General features: G+C 43.1%; 1 protein-coding gene across 8 annotated transcripts in view; it reads right to left on the reverse strand.

Moving 5' to 3' along the window:
- Positions 1-18,597, reverse strand: part of SUSD4 (sushi domain containing 4) — a 124,429-nt gene that overhangs the window by 29,006 nt on the left and 76,826 nt on the right. For 6 of the 8 annotated variants that reach the window (XM_075925257.1, XM_075925256.1, XM_075925258.1 and 3 more), the window contains 2 exons: positions 15,029-15,208; positions 5,800-5,988 (listed from right to left, as the gene is read on the reverse strand). In XM_075925257.1, the coding sequence (XP_075781372.1) occupies positions 5,800-5,988; positions 15,029-15,208 (369 nt within the window). The remainder of the gene's footprint in view (positions 1-5,799; positions 5,989-15,028; positions 15,209-18,597) is intronic. The other 2 variants (XM_075925264.1, XM_075925261.1) reach the window with 1 other exon arrangement.

Genomic DNA, 18,597 nt, shown 5'->3' on the forward strand with positions numbered 1-18,597 from the left:
GATTTTCCGGAAATGCTTTTAACAGAAAAGTTTCCGTTAAAAGCATTTTCGGAAAAGCACGTCTAGATTGGCAGGATGCTTTTCCGCAAAAGCACTTTTTGCGGAAAAGCGTCTGTGCCAATCTAGACCCGCTTTTCCGCACAAAAGCCCCGATCGCCATTTTTGTGATCGGGGCTTTTTTGCGGAAAACAAATCTCTGCTGTCTACACTGGCCCTTTTGCGCAAAAGTTTTTCGGAAAAAGACTTTTGCCCGAATGGGAGTAGCATAGTATTTCCGCAAAAGCACTGACAATCTTACATGAGATCGTCAGTGCTTTAGCAGAAATTCAAGCGGCCAGTGTAGACAGCTGGCAAGTTTTTCCGCAAAAGCAGATGATTTTGCGGAAAAACTTGCCAGTCTAGACACAGCCCTGGTGTTACTGCCTTTTCCCTCGGCCACTTCCCCCAAACGACCCCTCCCAGTACCTTCTTCCTGGTGCCTGAGCAAGTCCTTCCTGCTCTTCCAAAACACACTTTCTCACTCCCAGTCCTCTGCTTTCCCTCCCCTCTCTGAAGGAAAGCCTTTAAAACCAGACCCAGCAGGTCCTCTACTATGTTCTGAACCTCTCTCAGAAACCACCTAAGTTAGAACCACGACACCCTGCACATAACTAGAACCACAGAGATGGATATGGCAGCAGTGTCTGCAGCATCTAGGGGTGCCTGGAGAGCCAGTTGGTCCAATAGCTGATCCTTTTCAACTATGGACTGGAATTGCTCCCTGCAGCCATGTGGCAATTGCTAATAAAGGTCGTGAACTTGTTGTAAGGCTGAGTGTGGTGACTTCCTGATAGTCTGTGATCCAGAACTGCAGGGATACAGATAAATAAAACTTTTCTCCAGAAAGATTCAGCTGCTACTGTTCCTTGTCATAAGTGAAATCTCTCAGAAAACACTGCCCAGGGTTTCTTCTAAGGTGCGCGCCTGTGCGGAGGCACACCAAGAATTTGCCTCCTGCCCACCTCCTCAGAAGAGCAGCGCAGTAACTGCTAAGCTACTCTGGGATGGGGCCACATGGCAGATGGCTGCCCCACCCCAGAAGCAGCAGGGAAGCCACCACGTGGCCCTGACCCTAGATTCAGATCTTCCCCAGGGCTGGAGATGCGGTTCCACATGGCAGCTGCTCCGGTGGCCCCAGTCGGGGGCCAAAGCTGGAGTTTGCATGTCGGGCAGAGGTGGCCCTGGGTGGGGCCAGAGCTGGAGCCCACATGTCGAGTAACCCCGGTGGGGTCAAAGCTGGAGCCTGCATGGTGGGTGGCGACTGCTCTGGAGGCCCCAGCCAGGGTGGGGGCTGATCCTGCCAGGCTGGAGCCCCACAGAACTGGAGCAGCCCGCTGGTTGACCATAAGTAGTAAGCATCATCCAGTAAGGGTGATGTTAACCATTCAAATCTCTATTTGAATGGGAGGTTAATAGTTGGGTTTGATTGTTTTATATTGAGAGAGAGAGAGAGAGAGAGGTTGGTTTTTTGTTTTTAAACCACTCAACTAGTGGCCTTTTTTGAGCTTTTAAAAGTTTTTAAGTAAGAAGTGGGGTTTTTTTTTTGTATTTTATAGGCATACTTACAATTATTTTTAAATTTTTATTTTAATGATAATTTGTATGATTTTAGTTGCTTTATTATTAACAAAAGGGACTCAGTGTTTATTTGGGGTTTCTCTCTTTATTTTCACTTATTTTATATTTCATATTAATAATTTAAGGGAAAAAAAACTTGGTGAAAGCATCGGGACATTTGAAGAGTTAACTAACAAAGTTAAAGCTGTCAATAGAGGCTCCCTACCAGATAAAAAGTAGCTGTCAGTTATGCAACCTTGACTAAAACATCTGAATGGATTTTTAGTGGAATTTTTAAAAAGCTGATTTATTTTATATATAATTTTTTAAAGTATTTTTTGAAAATTTGAGGTTCCTTGCTATGTTTATTATGAGAGATTAAATATTTTAAATTTTCTTGGCTTACCTTTTACTAGCTGAAGTTTTGAAATTTTGGTTTTAAAATTATTTTAGACTTTCAAAGAGCTTTAAGGGGCATGTGTGTAAATTGCAGGTTATGAACAAATGATTCATTTAAGTTGCTTACATTTCTAAACTGCTATTTATTTTTGTATTTAAGCTTTGACCAAGGTTGGTTTTTTTTTTTCCAGCTAAGATGTCTTTTGGCCCAGGCTTTGATAACGTCTCTATCTTGGCAATGTTTTGTTCCATCCTTTCCTTCCATGTTTCAGCCATCTCATCTGAACTAAAATGTTTTATAGTTAAACAATTTAAATGAGATTATAGCTACTGCAACCATCACAATTCATTATTTACAGGCTCATTTGTTAGGCAGCCCCCATTTCGTACAGAATGACGGTCAGGCCTCCCGTGTTGTGTGTGGTGACAAATCACATAGTGCATGGGTGGTCAATAAGCAGACTGCAGGACAAAGATGGGAGGGAGTGGGGGGGGGGAGGGCGGCAATTGCCCCTGGGCACCACACTAGGGGGCGCTAGGCCGGGATAGGAGCGAGCGCACGCTGCGCAGGCTCACCTGACGCTTAGATCAGTGAGCCGGGAGCTGGGCCCCGTGCTGCTGCCCAAAACTCACTGAGCAGAGGCAGCCGGCAGGAGCAGCCTCTTTTAAAAGTAAGATTAACTTGCCTGACAGGTTCCTCTGGCTCTGTGCTTAGCTCTGAAGGAGGGGGATTTGGTTGGGAGGCTCTGGGGTTGCCAGTCTCTGAAGGAGGGGGATTTGGTTGGGGGAGGTGCTGAGGGTGCCTGGCTCTGGCATCAGCTGGTAGAAAACCTGCCAGTCTCCAGCGGCAACCCCTGGAGCCAGGGGGCAGGAGCAGGGGGCCAGAGGCGTGTAAGAGCAGGCAATGGCAGGGGGAGAATACAAGTGGGGGGTGGATCTTGGGAGGAAGAGGTAGCTCAGGAGCATTTTCGGGGGGTGGGACAGTGTGTGTGGCCTTGGGGCAAGAACAGCAGAGTGGGGGATCACGGGTCTGGGTGCTTGAGCCCTCCGACCCCACGTTTTGGACACTTCTTTGATTCTGGGCTAGGAGAACTGGGTCCGCCCCAGAGCAGTGCCCAGCCAAGGCAAGGGACAGCACGTGTTAAAGACCTGGAGTAAAGTTATGGCTTGGCTGGTGGGGAAGCGAAAAGAGCTGTGTCATTTGTGAACTCCGCCCGCAAGTGCTGGGAACGGAGGCGTGGGGAGCCCCTTTCCTCGTATGCTGAATTTGCCAGTGACCCGCCGCCTGGCACCCAGTTCCCTACCCACTGACTTTTAGCCACTCACCTGTCTGTCACTGGACTGCCTCACTTGATTTCATCTGGACACAAAGTGCTATCAAGCAACTGATGGCACCATCCGCCCACTGGAATGGTACCAAGCCCGCATGACCAAGGCAAGATTTGTCCTTGCCAGCCCTTGCTCCGCCCATTGGTAACACTCAAAGGAGGCCAACATTGTTCCCATTTTACAGCTGGGGAAACTGAGGCACAGTGGAGGCTGTGACATGCCTGAGGTCAAACACCAGGCTGGACTAGAAGCTCAATTTCCAGTGGTTCAGGGGCTGTCTACATGGGTAGCAAAGATGTGACTGCAGCACAGACCAGCATAACCCGGCTCGCTGCAATCTGATTAATGTGGGGGACAACTGCAGGTTGGGGGGGCTTCAGCAATCATGCCCTGCATACACCTGATTGGAATCAATGTGAAAAAACACTCAAAGAAGAAACTTGACCTATAAGAAATGGTTAAATAAACTGGGCATGGTTAGCACAGATACAAGAAGAATGAGGAGGGACCAACTAATTGTCAAAGGGTTTTCTAAAGAGGACTGTGAGCATTTGTTCTTCATGTCCACTGAAACCAAGACAAGAAGAATTTTTCTTAATCTGCAGCAAGGGAGATTTAGATTAGCTATTAGGAAAAGATTTGTAACCGTAAGGAGAGTGACGTTCTGGAATGGGCTTCCAAGGCAAGTTGTAGAATTCTCATCATGGGATGTTACTAAGACCATGTTGGACAAACACTGTCAGGGATGGTCTGTGTTCACTTGGTCATGCCTCAGTGGAAGGAAGTGGACTTGATGACTTTGAGGTTCTCGCCATCCCTGCACTTCTACTATTCTATAATATCGAATAAGAAGGGTGAGTGCTATTCAGTGATTAGAGAATTAGATGAGAGACAGGACCCCTGGCGTTTGATGCTTCTTGATTAAGTCACTTAGTGCAACATTTTCAAATGTGAATACTTAAAGTTGATTTACAGGTGCAGGATGGAACTTTACAAGTTCTGTGTGTTCCAGTTACATCATCCCCACATGGAACCTGAGAAATGGAGTGGTCAGTTAAGACTGTCCTATCCATACAGAAACAGAAAAGATCCAAAAATCTCAAGCTAACACATTCTGGGACTATCTGAAACATCCGTAGTTTATTCATCACCTGTATATATGGGGTTTCTACAATAATCACCGGGGAAACAATTGATCAGTGTTGCAGCAGAAAAACAAGACTTGTGCCAAAAGTGACCATGAGGAAGACTGAGCTTATGATTAAGTGCCTGATTCAGGATTCTAGAGGTTTAGGTTCAGTTTCCCACTCTGTCACAGAATTCCTGTGTGACTCTGGACAAGGCACTTAAATCTCTCTCTCTCGGTTCCTCATCTGTAAATTGGGGATGCTACTACTTTGCCTCTCCTGCCCTTTATTTGTCATGTCTATTCAGATTGCAAAATCAACAGGGCAGGGATTCTCTCATGCTCTCTCTCTCTTTTTAAGAAGCTTTGCGCAATGGAACTGTAGGAACTATTAGATACATGCTTCCATAATGATTAACGTCAACAGGAGTTTTGTCATGTACTTTGACGGAAGCTGGAACAGGCAGTTTAGATTGTCATCTCTGTTAGGGGAGGGCAGGGAAGTGACACAAAATTTTCAGTTATGAATATTTTTTGTTTGTAGGTTTTAATGCTCTTGTCTAATACATCAAAGACTTATTTTTGGCTTATCCTGATTCATTTCATAGTTTCTTTTACGACATCTGACAGGTAGTCTCTTTCTATAATTTTATTTGTTAACATGTATTTCATGGATTACAAAAAATAAAAACAAAGATGATTTATGCAGGGTTGTTTTGTAGTTAAATTTCTAGGATGTCAGATCAGAAAAATCAGTTCCTGTAGGTGGAACTCTTACACTGCAAAGCCCTTTTAGAATTTTGGAAACTGGACTGCTAATTAAAAATAAGAAACACTCCACTACTTTAGGGTAGTACATTCAATAGTCTGAAGGCAAAATCATGCAGTATTAGATTGTGTGTACACTTAGCATGCAAACTGAAATTAAACTTGGTACTTAATAGTATTTGCAAATGCTTTTAGTCCAAAAAAGTATGGTGTTGAAACATTCAGCTACTCAGGCTGTCCTTATGTGAATATAAATTCATTAACGTTCTTAGCATTTCATTAGAAAGACAGCAAACCACATAGTTTTTAGCTTTTAAGTACAAACCATCTTCCTTGTTACAAATGTCAACTATTATAATTATGGCAGAGCAAGCATTATGTAAGTGACTTTAACAGTTAAGCTATGTGATGTTCCAGATTACAAATTATACACACAACAAAACAAGAGGTTGAACAGATGCATTTTGTACATCTCCAGGAGGCATTGGGCAAAATGGAGTTAAAAACTGTAGCTCTACATTCAAATAAAATATATTATGTTAATTGGCCAAAGTTAAAAACAAACAAATAAATTGGTTTACCTTCCACATCAAGGCACCTAGGTGAGCTATGTGACCATATAAGGTTATACATGCACTCAAGGAATTCTGTCCCCTTCAGTTTATATCCAGGAAAGCACTGATAATATACCACTGTTCCTATTGGAAAGGAAGACTCGAACTCAGATATGTTAATGTAACTATGAGGAAGAACCAATGGCCTCAGGCAACCTGCAAATTAAGAAGAGGGAGGCATCTTTTATTATGAGGTGCTTAAAGTTATCTTAGTCATTATAAATCATCTTGATTATGGTTCCCAAGTTGCGAAGCACATTACTTCCCATCCTCCCCTCAGCAAGTAGCATTCCTACTTAATCTTTCCCTCAGATGCTCAAGTGTCATTACCTCTTTTCAAGTTCTTTTATTGCTTAGCCCACACGTTCTGCCAGTATAGAATATATCCTCTGCAAGTCCAACATACCACTAATGACAATTTCAATGTTTTGTTTTTCACACCCACACATTTACAGTTTAGCAGTTATCACTTATTACCAGGTGGGATCCTTAATAAATAAAGATGATTACTTATACAAAACCATGGGTTTTATGCCTCTCCTCATACAAACAGTCCAGAGGTTATACACAGCAGCAAAAGAGGCCAAGATTTTTAAGAAGTAAGTAGTGATTTTGGGACCCCAATTTGAGATAGCCTGATTTTCAAACAGTGCTCAGTAGGCTCCACTTCTGGAAATCAGGCGTTTGAGATATTTCAGATTGGGACCCAAATATTGGGGCACCTACACTCATCAGTCATTTTTGAGAACAATAGCCAGAACTGACGTAGAATGGGACAAATTTACCTTCAGTGGAGTTACACTAGGGATGAGTTTGGCCCAGTGTGATTAACTCCACGCAGATTTTGTAATTTTGGCACCCTAGAAGAGGAACTGATAGCAGCTGGCTTTACAAATTAGATGACATTTGAAATAAAAGGAAATTCACAAGATGATTTCTCACAACTTACTACTATTTGATTCATCAATATGCACATAATGTTCTGAGTGGATACCGAGACTTGAGATTTCAAGTTGCATACTGAAAGAAACCAGAATTATTTTGTTCACTGCCTTAAAAACGACCCTCTTGGTAATGACTAATGATGTTGATATTTAGCTTGCAATGATTTTGGGGAATGATGATTAGCAACCTGGGAATGAAAAAAGCCTTATGAAAATTTATGAGACTAATAGAAGCTGTTTGTTGTGGCAACAACCACAGTTAATAGGCCTCTTGTCACTATCAGGAATTCCAGAAGGATGGCCACATGGATTTCCATAATTTTAAGTCTTGTTACACAAACTGTAAAAAATTACAGACTTTATCAAAATAAAAGCCACAGGACAGATCCTCCAATTTCAGTATATCCTGTACTAGTTCAATAATCCTCCTGTTCAAATAAAGCCTCAATGGCCCTATTATTGGCTATTTCCTCCCTCCTCTGGACCAAATATGAAATGCCTTCATGTCTGCAGACAAAGAGTACAGAATATATAAATGAGCCAAATTTCCAATTCAGTGGAATTATACCAGATGGAATTTTGCCTCTTGGCCAGATTTCCAAAGGGTCCTTAAAGAGTAAAGAAGATAGGCATCTAGTGAGATTTTGAATAGGTACTTTAAAACTTCCATTCAGTGCCTATATGCATCTCTAGACACTTAAATAAATACCTTTGACAATCTGGTCCTACACGACTAAGTTCAGACAAGGTTTTGTTTGGATTTCCAGATAAAGATAACAGAGCTCTAAAAAACAGACCCCAATGAAACAGTATGTAAGAGCAAATTTTAAAAATACATTGTGAAACGTAGTATTAAAGCCTGGTAGTGATTTCTTGTGTGATTGTTTATGACCTGCAGAAAATCATATTATATATGAGCACCAAGTTCACAGTGCCATAGTAAACCTAACCTGTCCTTTCCTTGGAAATTTAATCTGGGTTCAGAGAAAGAGAGTCCCCCATTCCTGAAGGTAAGAGAGTTTTTTGGGGGGCGAGGGGTGGGGAGGAAGCTCCAATATGCCAGCTTAAAAGAGTATGATATATAGAAAAGTATGAAAAAAATTAATCTTATGGAGCAGTAAAATGAAGGGCTATCAAGAAACAAGCAACCTCCCATTTTCCCCAGGAGCTCAGAAGCTTTAATTCTGTAAGAATTCAATTTAATAAAACAAGAAAGAGGGTAGCCTCTTCCAGTGGTTCACAATTCTTAGTGACCCAGCAAACTTTCCCCCCTTTAACACAACTAAAATCCTGTCATTCTGTAACTAGGAGCATGTAATTTGAAAATCAGCCCAAAAAGTCAGTCTGTGTTATTGCACATCAGACAAACGCACTCTTGAAAAGTACGTTTACGTTAGAGCTGAAAGTGTAAATGTAGATCCCACACCAGCTTTGATTGAACTAGCATCCTAAAAATAGAAGTATAGCCACAGAAGTTCAAATAGTAGGAGGTGCTGGCTGCCCTGATGACACATCTAACATCTTGGATGGAATTGTACAGGGGTGTGTGACTAGCCTATCTTACTGCTTGTGCCATCATAGTTATACTTCCATTTTTAGCTTGTTAACACAATCAGAACTAGAGTGGGGCTGTCTACTTGTGTTGACTTTTACACCTCCAGCCCCAGGGGTAGGTACACCCAAAGTCGTGATGTGATCAGATTTATTGGCCACACTCATGCTTTGCACTTATGAGCTGTCATGTTGACCTTGATCTTCAAAGTCATTTAGGCACCACACTCGCAATGAAAGCTATGGGAGTTGGGCACCAAAATACCTTTGAGGCTCTGGGCCTTATTTACTAGGCTCACCTTCTCTCACCCAAAAATACAATTAGAGTAGATAAACTTAATTTGTTTAAAAATAGGAGAAAATATATGTGACCCTCTAACAATTTTTCATTGTCCCCTCCCATGCTAAATTTGTTAACTTAGTAAACAAATAAAGAAGTAGAGGGGGTTGGTACTACAAAACAAAGCCATTCACCTCTAGTTAATTTAAATCTGTCCCAGGTCAGTTACGGTCAGCACTGTAATGCCTAAAATCATTGGTCCATTTATTATATACACCAAGACCTCGGAAGTGGGTCTGGCCCACGAAAGCTCATCATCTAATAAACCATCTTGTTAGTCTTTAAAGTGCTACATTGTCCTGTATTTTGCTTCAGCTACCCCAGACTAACACGGCTACATTTCTATCACTCTTTACACAGTTCTGACAACTTAAAAGGGACCTTAGTATAATGAGAATCAAGTCCATAGTAATTGTTGGACTATCTAAAATTAGTTGGTGATCCATCCGTTAGTGGACAAGTGCCCACATCATATTTAGCACCTCGTGATAGCAATCCTAACAGACAGGCTTTACCCGGAACATATGGTAATGCCACGACAAGACTTGAGCACCACCAGAGAGCAGCATGAGGAAGCCTGCACTATGACTGCCTGTATTGTACCTGTTTCATAGATACAGGATTTCACACCAATGCTGTTGATCTTGCACCATGTACTTGTACTAAATTTATTTCTAAAATGTTAATGTTGAATTAAGAAGGAGGAGAACCGAGGTTTGTGTTTAGGAGGCAATATGAATCCACTGAAGCTGAGGCATGTGCGGCAGCACTTATATTCTGTTCCACAGCTTTGATACTACACTGAAGGAAAGAAATGGATTCTATTGTTCATCTGAATAAAAGCTCAGAAAATCTCACCTATAATATGTGTGAGCAGGTCCGCTAAGTGCAAAACAAGTCTTTGAGCCTGTCATTTTTTGCACTTAAAACTGCTACACACAAATGCTGTTTGCACCAGCATTCAATGGTGCAAAGTGCATTAATCATTTTGACTGGAAAAGTGATTTTCTTAAGGGTTCTACATTTTTTTTTGCTAGTACCCACAGATACAATTTATTTAATCTCTAAGGGTATGTCTACACTACAAAGTTAATTCGAACTAACAGACGTTAGTTCGAATTAACTTCAATAGGCGCTACACATGCAAACCACTAGTTCGAACTTAATTCGAACTAGCGGTGCGCTTAATTTGAACTAGGTAAACCTCATTCTACGAGGACTAACACCTAGTTTGAATTAAGTAGTTCGAATTAACGGCTGTGTAGCCACTTAATTTGAACTAGTGGGAGGCTAGCCCTTCCCAGCTTTCCCTGGTGACCACTCTGGGCACCACCAGGGAAACTCTTCTGCCCCCCTCCTGGCCCCGGAGCCCTTAAAGGGGCATGGGCTGGCTACGGTGCCCGTGCCAGGTGCAAGCCTGCCAGCACCCAGCCAGCAGACCCTGCACCTGGCACATCTCGAGCCGGCCACCCGCTGCCACCCAGCCCTCCGCCTCTTCCCGGGACCAGGCTGATGGCTCCCAGGAGCCTGCCCAGGTGCGCAAGAGGCGGGCGCCCGCCTGGTCTAGTGCAAACGTCGTGGACCTCATCCACGACCTCCGCACTAGGCACAGGAAAGTGGCCGTCTAGGGCAGGAGAGCTGCCAGCCTGGCCACCCAGGAGCAGGTTGGCTTGAAAATCAAGGTGGTCCACTGATACCCCCTGATACCCCCTGAGCTTAGAATGGCCGTATTGGGTCAGACCAAAGGTCCATCTAGCCCAGTAGCCTGTCTGCCGACAGCGGCCAACACTAGGTACCCTGGAGGGGATGGTCCGAAGACAATGAACAAGCCATTTGTCTTGTGCCATCCATCTCCAGCCTTCCACAGACAGAGGCCAGGGACACCATTCCTACCCTCTGGCTAATAGCATTCCATGGACCCAACCTCCATGACTTTATCTCACTTCTCTTTAAACTCTGTTCTAGTTGTAGCCTTCACAGCCTCCTGCAGCAAGGAGTTCCGCAGGTTGACTATTTGCTTTGTGAAAAAGAACTTTCTGTTATTAGTTTGTGTTGTGAAGCAGGCTTTTTTTGTCCATAGCCTTCGCGTATAGCCCATCCTGCCACACAAGGCCCCTCACACAAAACCCAGATACTCAGAGGAGCATGGGAAGCACAATGCAGTTTTTGTGAATGGAATTTGACCTTATAGGCATCCTGGAACTCAAAGGCACCAAGAAAATAGGGAGGTAAGCATAATTAGATAACGCCTAGCTGAATTTACAGATAAGCCTCATTTAACCGTAGCTTGACCAGTCTTAGGGGCAAGGGAAAAAGTAAACATAGGGTAATAAAACACAGTTGTCTCACACTAACTATGCCCCATCTGGTCCTGTCCACGAGGGGATCGCGCATACATCACGAAAATTCCTATAGGGCAGTATTGTCATACTACCTCATCACTAGCCTATCAGGCCCTGCCAAATGCAGACCCTAGCATGGCACAGACACCGAAGTTTTGTATAAAAGACCCTCAATCCCTTTGTTCGACGGAGGTTCCGTGTATGGAGGGCACGTGTCTTTTTTTTTTTGCCCGGCTAAAGGATTGATCACCCTGAGGCTGCCTCCCCACCCTTCGAGTCAAATATAGGGGTGCACAAGTCCTGAGCATGCTCCGAGTTCTAGTGTGTCTTTCTGTTGTTATTGTTTCTGGATTTGTAAGTATTGCTTAAATGTATTAGTTATTGGTTTAATTAATAGTTAGATTGTGTTAATTTCACTGTGTAATTCTGTAAAGTGTATCTAAGTTCTGTTAACCACACTGTGTAAATTGTATAATTTTGTGTTGTGTAGTAGTGTTGTATTTAGGTTAAATATAAGTGTTAGAAATAGAAGCCCCGGAGTTGTTAAGTTGTAAAAGTAGATTTATGACTAACTCCACCAGCTGCCCTAAAATAACCATAGAGGAGCTGGCTTTAGACAAAGTTTTATTATAATTATATTGTCTTTGTTTTGTATTTTTGTTAAGCAAATTAGAGACAGTGATTTGGTATAGTTAAATTGTAATCAAAGAAGTTTGTAATTAGTTAAGTACAGCTAAGTTTAGGGTTTTCTACACTGTAAAAGTATTAAGCAATTGCTAGTTTAAAAAAAATGTGCTAATTGTTAGTTCTGATAATAAAAAATCATTCCATTTAATAAAAATAATTTGTTTCACCATCATCCAGTAGTTTTCACTGGGTAGTCGGCTTTAACCCTTGAGGCTCCCATCACATCACCGAACCAAGGTGTAACAGTTTGAAGCCTGCTACCCATTCATTTCATCTGGAGCCCCCAATGGGGAGGACTGGGGTGGCTCTGCGGGCTCCTCGGGATGGAAGCTCTCTTGCAGCCCCCTGATTGACCCTCCCCCACCCCCCCACGGATGGCAGCCTGTGGCAAGTACAGCTGGGCTGATGGCCGAGTGCTGTGATGTGCCGAGTGTGGGCACTCTGGGCACTCCAAGCCAGGACTGGTTTGCAAGCGGGGAACCCCTGAGATCTGTCTGTCCGGGGTGGGGGTCGGGTCCCTTTAAGCACAGCCCTCGGCTAGCCTGAGGCAGCAGCTCCACACTCTAAGTCCTAATCTGATGCCCTGCCGGCACTGCTTCCGGCCAAAACGCTAATTCAAACTAGTTTTTAAGTCTAGATGCGCTAATTTGAATTAGCTTAGTTCGAATTAACTAATTCGAACTAAGTTAGTTCGAATTAGTGCTGTAGTGTAGACATACCCTGAGATAAGTGCAAAGTAATATTGGGCTATCACAGCTGCTTAACTTCAACATACTGGTGTCACATTGCAGCTCTAAGACCTTTCTTTGCACAATACATATAAACAGAAGCATGTTAAAGTAAACAAAATGAATCTAGAATTAATCACTCAAGGGCTTGTTTCTGCTTCTATATTGGCCACTGCTATTCAACTGTGTGTTTTAAGTGAAATTTCATCATTTTTCTGCTCTCCTTGCATTTTAAAAGATTAACTGTATGTGACGGTATCACTCCCAACCCCTCCCCATGCTTTATGAAATTGACTTATGGACACAAATATGCATCACTCAAAGATGCTTTGGACAAAATACCTCATGTAACCTATCAATATTAATGTCACAAAAGTGGAATCTATAAAGCAATGGAAAGCTAGCTGCCCTTTTGTTTCTTTGGCTGGCATATCACACCCAAGTGAATGAACCAGAGATTGAAGGGAAAATGATCTTCCCTGGCTTGGAGGTTTAGATGAACTAGAACCGAGTTTTAGGGTAGGTTTTAGGGTAGGTTTGTACTGAGCTTTTAGTGTTAGAATTAGCAGTGAATTTCTTGTTATTTTAAATTTGTAATTCACTTTGCTCTGCCTGTTTTCACTTGCAACCACTTAAATCCTATTTCTTGTACTTAATAAATTCACTTTTATTTACTATCAAGCCCAGTGTAAATAATTGTTACGTAGGGGAACAATCAGTGTTTACATCCTCCTTTCATAGTTAAAGGGGGCTACTCTGAATTATTTATTTGGGGTTCTGATCCCATTTAAGGATTGGTTTCCGGGAAGCTAGGCCCAAAACGACGTTCTCCTCAGACCTGAGGTGATTCAATGTCTGCATTGCTCTTTGGGGGACAGGCGGGTGGTGACCTCAACTCTGTTCCTTGGCTGGGGAAGACCAGGAGATCTGGCCCAGCAGGAGAGGGTAGTGAGTAAGAATGTTAAAATGTGGTTAACTGAATAGTCAACTAGTCAATGGACTTTTCATCAACTAATTGATAGGCACTTCTGCATTCCTCCTTTGAAATGTACAAGAGACCATGCTGGACATTTCAAAGGAGGAATGCAGAACACGGTGTACAGCCCAGGGCCAGCATGAAATCCCACTGACTCCATGCTGCATGCGGCGTGCCTGCTTTGAAATGTACAAGAGTCCTCAGCGGGGGCTCTTGTGCATTTCAAAGCCATGGAGCCTGGGGTCAGCAAGGGACTCACAGTCCCCCGCTGACCCCAGGCTCCATGCTACACTGCATGACACTAGGAGCCCGGGGTCAGCTGGGGAGTCCCCGGCTGAGCCCAGGTTCCGGGGAAATGCCGCAGGGAGCCCGGGCTCCATGGCTGCCCCTTTGGATTGCGCAGAGGTGGTGTTTTAAAGGGGCAGCCCGCCGGACAGCTGATCCGCAGATCAGCCTTGCAATGACCACCTTGGGGTTTCAAAGTGGCAGCACCACTGTGTGGCGCTACCACTTTGAAGTACCCCTTCATCCCCCCCTTTGCTACCTCTTTCTCAGTAGTGAGAAGCCCCAGAGAGCAAGGAGGTGAGTGTCAGTGGCTTTGTCAGCACTCCAGGAAGCACACCAAGCAGTCTTCTGTGACCACACCCCCTCACACTGGATACCCCTGATGCACACTGATTTCACCTGATAGGGGCTCAGCATTCTCACCTCCAAGCCCCAGAGGACAGTACATTTCCTAAATGGTATTACACACAGAAACCTGTCTAGATAAGGAAATGAGGTCAAGGTTAGCCACTCCTAACCCGTCTCTTGGTGCAGATGCTGGTTAACACCTCTTGTCTTGATTAATATAGTCAGGACAAACCCCGGGAGAGTCTATGATCAATCTGAATTAGCTAAACTGAGGTTAAAGGTGCTAATCCATGCCCATGCAAGAGAAAAGGGATGTGGTTAGACCAGGGTATTTAACACTCGTCCTCTAATGGTGGCCTAACCTCAATCACTCTTCCCAAGTCTGACAATCTCAAGCTGTGTTTTCCCCATCTCATACACATCACTAGTACTAATGGTTCTATTAGCCAAATTAAAGGCTCAATGCAACTGCACAGTGTTCAGTCACTATCCACGGTGCAACTGATTGAAAACTTGATAAACCATTCTGCTGAGAATGCACAAGGCAGAATAGGCTCTAACTTGTTCTCTTCTAGTTGCATCGGCCCTGCAGGGTTAACAAAGTGAAAATCAGTATAAAAGCTCAATTCTTTCACTAAACGAAGTAGTGCATGGATTTAGATGACTCAAAGGGCCTTGTGGTAACATAACAAGGATGAATTTCAACTTGTTTCATTAAAAGAAAAGATATGACTAACACTGATTTTAGACTAGCAAATAAATAACAAAATTTAACATAATATTTTTAAATAAGGCTATGATGGAATGTGGAATTTTACTTGCAAAAGTGAACAACAGGGATGAGCAAATCCAAAAGCCTTTGCGGAAGTACCATTAGAATACTGCACAACTGGAGCTGTCAGCTTATTGCTATACTCTTTAGTTGCAGGAAAAAGTGTTGATAAACTATTACAAGGTGCAAAAGCTATAAAACAAAGTGTTCTGGTGTACTATACCTTGACAAACAGGAAGATTATCCCACATTCCATCATCTTGACATATTGAAACCATGTTGTCTAAGTCAGGGTAACGGATCTGGAAACCTTCATGACAGTTGACTATTAACTTATCTCCAGTCCTATATGTCTTGTTATGAACCTCTGCATCTTCAACATGTGGAACAAGGCAATCTGTGACTTAATAAAAATTATGTATTATTACTTTAGTTACCAACACAAAACAGAACAAACCCTGTGGCAAACTGCTCAATAATTCAGCTCTTTAGCAAAACTCACTCCGTAATATATCTATTCTGGTTAAACAGTTCCCAGTCTGCAAAGTCCAAAATCAATTCAGTTAAGCTCATGACACCATCTACATATTTTGTTAGTCTATAAAGTGCTACCAGACCATTTGTTGTTTAATTCAGTTATTATTCATTCTCCTAGTCATTTATAGCCCATTGTGTAATTGTAGAGTCAGATGTGTTATAATGAAAGTACGTATTTCTAATCATTGCATAAAAGCAGATGGAGACTGCACAACTAGATTGCTTTTAATATTCCTCTTCCATCGCAGCACGAATTAAACTGCATGTGCAGTAGTAAGCAGGACGACAGACTTAACAGCATTCTGCGGGGTGGAAGAGGGGGGAGAGAGGGAAGGAGGCTGGGAGAGGAAATGCAAATACCCTGTAAGGAATGAAGACCTGCAATTTAAGGAAAGAGAAAATGAGAACCAACTACATTTACAAGGGTGCACTCAGATTAGTGCTACAGAGTTCACACAAAATATACCTACATTTTAAGCTCCTCACCAGCTAAAACTATTAATGCTTAAATTGCTGTGGTCAATAGCATATCTCCTTACTACCTGAGAATTTGCACACCAACAAGGCAGCAGACTTCATTTAACCCCATACTCTCATCCCACCCTGTTGACATCTACATGCTAGGAATAGAGCTGTGTGATAGGGTTCACATATTTATTTTTTTCTCCTTAAACATGGTGGCTACGTCTACACTGGCCCCTTTTCCGTAAGGGGCATGTAAATTTCACTAGTCGTCGTAGGGAAATGCGCGGGGGATTTAAATATCCCCCGCGGCATTTAAATAAACATGGCCGCCGCTTTTTTCCGGCTTTTAAAAAAGCCGGAAAAGAGCGTCTAGACTGGCCCCGATCCTCCGGAAAAAGTGCCCTTTTCCGGAGGGTCTTATTCTTACTTCAAAGTAAGAATAAGACCCTCCGGAAAAGGGCACTTTTTCCGGAGGATCGGGGCCAGTCTAGACGCTCTTTTCCGGCTTTTTTAAAAGCCGGAAAAAAGCGGCGGCCATGTTTATTTAAATGCCGCGGGGGATATTTAAATCCCCCGCGCATTTCCCTACGACGACTAGTGAAATTTACATGCCCCTTACGGAAAAGGGGCCAGTGTAGACGTAGCCGGTCAGTGTTTAGCCAATAGCAAGTCCACATTGCTAGCATTCAGTTGCTCATTTGTTTTTTTGCTTTTAGTGATGTATATTACAATCACTCTCAGATAGTAAAACAGAAAAAAAATGCACCATGTTACCCATTTGCAGACACCTGTCCACAGGCTGGCCATAAACAGGCCATTACATTGTAATTTGCATGAATACTTAACTTTCCCAGGCTGCGTACTGTGTGCATTATACAGAGATGCTGAATAAGGTAAGTCAATTGAGAGTGATGTCCTATCCTGGGTCAGGCCTCTGGTAAATATTTTCATCCTCCTGAAGTTTTTATAGCAAGGACAGGGGCCTTCCTGAAATTCTCTCTGAGAATTTAAGCACTCATGAGGTCTATTTGCAAAAATGTGTATACTGTATGTGAGGCATTAGTCCAAAGGACAAGAAAATGTCCCTCTTTCCAGAGAGGACAGAGCTAGCTCTCTGCTGCAGCTCTCTGCTGAAGTCAGCAGAGTCACAACTGGTGTAAAGGAGCTGAGACTCAGGCTTGGTGTGAATTCATTGGCCAAGATTTTCAAAAGTTACTAGTAGTTTTGGATGCTTCACTTTTTCGGTGTCCCAAGTGATATGCCTTAAAAGGAATTTGCTCAGTACTGTCCAAAACATCCCTTTGAAAATCAGGCCCCCTTCAGGCATCTCCATGTAGATATCCAAAAGCTGGGCTGACCCCAAAATCAATAGCCACTTTTGAAAACCTTTTATTTCCTATATGAAACATGAGGAAGAATGGTAATTAATACACGGGCATAGACACACAGTGGTGCCAAAGCAATAAAAGCAGAAAATATACAGATAAATAGTAGGGCTGTCAAGCGATTAAAAAATGTAATCATGATTAATCGCATGCGCCTCCCCATTGAAACGCCGCAGCAGCATTTCAACAGTGCAGTGCTGCATGGAGCATGAGATCAGCTGGAGTCCAGAGCTGACCTTGGGCTCCATGCAGTGCTGCCCCTTGGAAGCACTGCAGTGGCATTTCCAAAGGGCAGCACATTAGGAGCCGGGGATCAGCTGGGAACTCTACTTGATGTACGGCTCTGCTGTTGCACTGCCCCTTTGAAGTGCCATTTTGGAGCTTTAAAGGGGAAGCGCACTAGGAGCCTCAGATCAGCTGGAGTTCCCAGATACCTGGCTCCATGTTGCAAAGCCCCTTTGAAGTACTGCTCAGGTGCTTCAAAGGGGCTTTGCAACAGTGGAGCTGGGGATCAGCTGGCGACTCCAGCTGATCCCTGGCTTCACTTGTGCTGCCCCTTTGAAGTGCCAGAGCAGCACTTCAAAGGGGCAGCGCAGCATTAATGCCTGCGATTAATGAGTTAAAAAAAATTAACGCATTAATCCTGCCCTGCATTAATTGCAGGTGTTAACACAGGTCAATTGACAGCCTTAATAAATAGATGAAATAGAAGCTGGAAGGGGAGGGAGGACAAAGAGACAGAAAAAATTCCATTGATACTAAACAGTTAGCAGCTAGGTACATTAAGAGAGACTTGTATACATGACTCAAAGTTTATTCTCCTGAAATATAAAATAAGATTAGAAAGAGGAATAAAGGAAATCTTGGAGAAATACTCCCACATAACATCATGTCAGATCGAACAGTTAGGGTAAGTCTACACTTGCATCCTAGTTTGAACTAGGGATGCAAATACAGGCATTTGAAATAGTCAATGAAGCGGGGATTTAAATATCCCGTGCTTCATTAGCATGATCTCGCCGGCGCGTTAAACCGATCAACAGCTGTTTCAAAAGTGAAAGTGCGCGCCAAGATTTTTTTGAGGGGTAACGTTAGCTCAATCCAAGGGGTTTGGTTCGAACTAATGCATCCTGGTGTGCACTTTTCACTTTTGAAATAGCTGTTGATCAGAGTAACGCGCCGGCGACATCATGCTAATGAAGCGCAGGATATTTAAATCCCCATTTCATTGACTATTTCGAATGCCTACATTTGCATCCCCAGTTCGAACTAGGGTGCAAGTGTAGACAGGGTAAAAGGCTCCAAATAAAAAAATCATGAATCTGTTTTTGTACTGCTTTACAAAAAACTTCTCTTGAGCTGCAAGTTTTAGGGAATCAAGAGAAATCTGCCAATTTCATTGACA

Source organism: Pelodiscus sinensis, chromosome 3 (assembly GCF_049634645.1).
Source record: "Pelodiscus sinensis isolate JC-2024 chromosome 3, ASM4963464v1, whole genome shotgun sequence".
NCBI classification, from domain to species: domain Eukaryota; kingdom Metazoa; phylum Chordata; order Testudines; family Trionychidae; genus Pelodiscus; species Pelodiscus sinensis.